The sequence below is a fragment of the Penaeus monodon genome, chromosome 11 (assembly GCF_015228065.2).
Source record: "Penaeus monodon isolate SGIC_2016 chromosome 11, NSTDA_Pmon_1, whole genome shotgun sequence".
NCBI lineage: Eukaryota > Metazoa > Arthropoda > Malacostraca > Decapoda > Penaeidae > Penaeus > Penaeus monodon.
The window spans coordinates 29,134,304-29,136,803 of record NC_051396.1 but is presented as its reverse complement, the minus strand read 5'-3'; the positions used below and the strand labels follow the sequence as shown (position 1 = coordinate 29,136,803).

Sequence of the window (2,500 nt, the reverse complement as noted above, 5' to 3'; positions counted from 1 at the left end):
ATCATGGTCTTTAATTTTTATTATTATTATTAGTGATTAGTGATTATTAGTGATTAGTGATTATTAGTGATAGTGACTGAAAATTACAAAATTAAGTGTACATGGTTTTCTTTGCTTTCTTTTCTTGTCAAGTAAAATGTTAAGTACCATAATAATATTTGATGCTATTATTCTGAAAATCTATATAATACTTTGCTTATGATGTAACTGTTTCCACTACCATATTTTTTGAAGAGACTAATGATGGTAAAATTCTGGAATAGACTGAATGGATCTGGCACTCTTTATAAGTTCAGACTTCATGAGAAGTAGGTTTGGTATGGTTTAGTATGATGTACTTAAAAAAAAATTAAGTAATTTTAAGTATTGTCAATGATTTTGTGGCCTTGGATTTAGTTTGATGATGCCAGAGATTGAACTCCCAATCGTATGATCCAGTTAAATTGTAACAATCCTTTTTGTTTAACATGCGCTCAGTTTTTTCATACATTAAAAACATGTTAAACTCATGACTCATAAGCATTAACAAATAATGGTGTGATAAGAGCCTAAAAGATGTAAGAATATGAAGTGTATGTCTAGGTGAGTTTGAAGTAAATTTCCCTTGAATGTTATGCACCTGTGGCAGAATGGACACTGGACTCACCCAGCAGTCCAAAGAATGGTCTCTCCAAGTAAACCTGTTTGGAAATACCCTTCAAATCCCCATATACCCAAAAGATGTGTTGGTTGAGCTCTGGGCCTCCTTCACTTGGGGTTCTTTGTCTCACTTACTATGTGGAAATGATAATTGTTAGTAATATATATCATATGTCTAGACCTGCTGCTTGGAGTGAAGATGGGTGAAGATAATTTCTTCATGAGGAAAGTCCATGTTTTTGGCGATGTTGCTACCCAAGGCTCAACAAGTTTACATTGTACATTATGCCCAGTTTACAGTTAAGATTTGAAAGACACATCCTCACATGAAATACCCAGAAAAGCATGGACATGTATTGTACCTCTAGTACACTTTACAGTAATGAATAGGAATTTTTGTTAGAATTCATGAACCAGAAATTCTTTAAGTTAGGAATGTAGAATGAATAACTTTCTTAGAGGATGCAACTCTAAGAAAGGGAAAACATAAATTAATTTGATAGGTATATCAGTTGCAGCATGTGCATTATGACCACTTCATATGATCTTCCTCTTGTTATTTTTAAGGAGTTACAGGATATAGCAAGTACTGTATCATGTCAAAAGATTCTAATCCCTGTCTGAAGTTGTATTGTGGTTATGGTGAGAGTGTGAATGTACATTTTAGTAAGAATGTGTATGAACTGCAGGGTAAATATGAAGTATAAAAAAGAAATAGAAAAGAATTAAGAGATTTTGTGATTTTTTTAGTAAATTTAACCATTTTGAGATAATGTTTTATTCAAGATTTTGCAAAGAAAAATATTAATTAACATGATATATGCACAAGAACTGTAAGACAATCAAAATCTTGGCTTCCATGGGACTACTTTATTTATTTAATTTAAATGAAGTGTGTAATTATTTTTTCCTTCTTATTCACAGATTGATCAAGTGTTGGTTATTGCTGGGGTTCATAGTGAGAGATTTGATCACATTATGGCCAATTTAGCCACACTTTTTAAGGTATGCTTTGAGTTTGTACGAAAAAAAAGTATAGGAAGGTTTTGGCTATTTTTGGCTTTGTTTTTCGGTTCTCTAAATAAATACACAAAAAATTAAAAGTCATAGAATAGGCCATATATGTATTCTTAAACATTATGAACTGAATTTGTATTCAGACATGGTATTGAACCATTTTTCTTATTGTTTTCAAAATCTTAATAAGCTGATTAATTTTTGCTAGTTTACAATATGCATTATTTCAAATGTTCTCATGGTTTAACATAAGAATTTTGTGCAGTCATTAGCATGAAACATTTATCGTAGTGCATGTAAGGGTTGAAATATTCGGGTTTAAAATACACTGGAACAAAATTTCAGGTGGACGAGTTGATTTCTGTGCCAGTCATCATGTTGTGTAAAGGAAGCCTAATATGGCTTCTGAGTCCTGGCAACCACAGAATAGAGGTTGCTAAGGATGTGATTCTGAACTCACAGAGAGCATGGTGTGGCCTGATACCCCTTGGCCATCCAACTGTTGTCACAACTTTGGGTTTGAAGTGGAATCTGGGTAAGGTCATGCATGTGTCTTTCACTTTGTGGATAGATTTTGTTACCTTGTTTACATAATAGTGTTATCTAAATAATGTTGTTACTTAAAAACTTGTGATTATTCTGTAGGTTCAATATATTAAAAAATAATCTTTGTGGACAAAGCTTTAAGGAAGCATGAACACTTTTACTACACCTCTGGTTGTGAGGAGATGTTCAGGTGTTTGAAAGACGCATCCTTGTATTAACACCAAATACCCAGGAAGGCATGGACATATATGGACATAGTACACTTTATAGTAAAGAATAGGAATCTTTGTCAGAATTC

The 2,500-nt window shown here is 32.7% G+C and overlaps 1 protein-coding gene across 1 annotated transcript in view; it reads left to right on the top strand.

Annotated features, from left to right (window-relative positions):
• LOC119578888 (thiamin pyrophosphokinase 1-like) overlaps nt 1-2,500 on the top strand; it is a 6,341-nt gene that overhangs the window by 1,915 nt on the left and 1,926 nt on the right. Inside the window, exons 4-5 of the mRNA XM_037926548.1 lie at nt 1,564-1,644; nt 2,002-2,191. Of these exons, the coding sequence (XP_037782476.1) occupies nt 1,564-1,644; nt 2,002-2,191 (271 nt within the window). The remainder of the gene's footprint in view (nt 1-1,563; nt 1,645-2,001; nt 2,192-2,500) is intronic.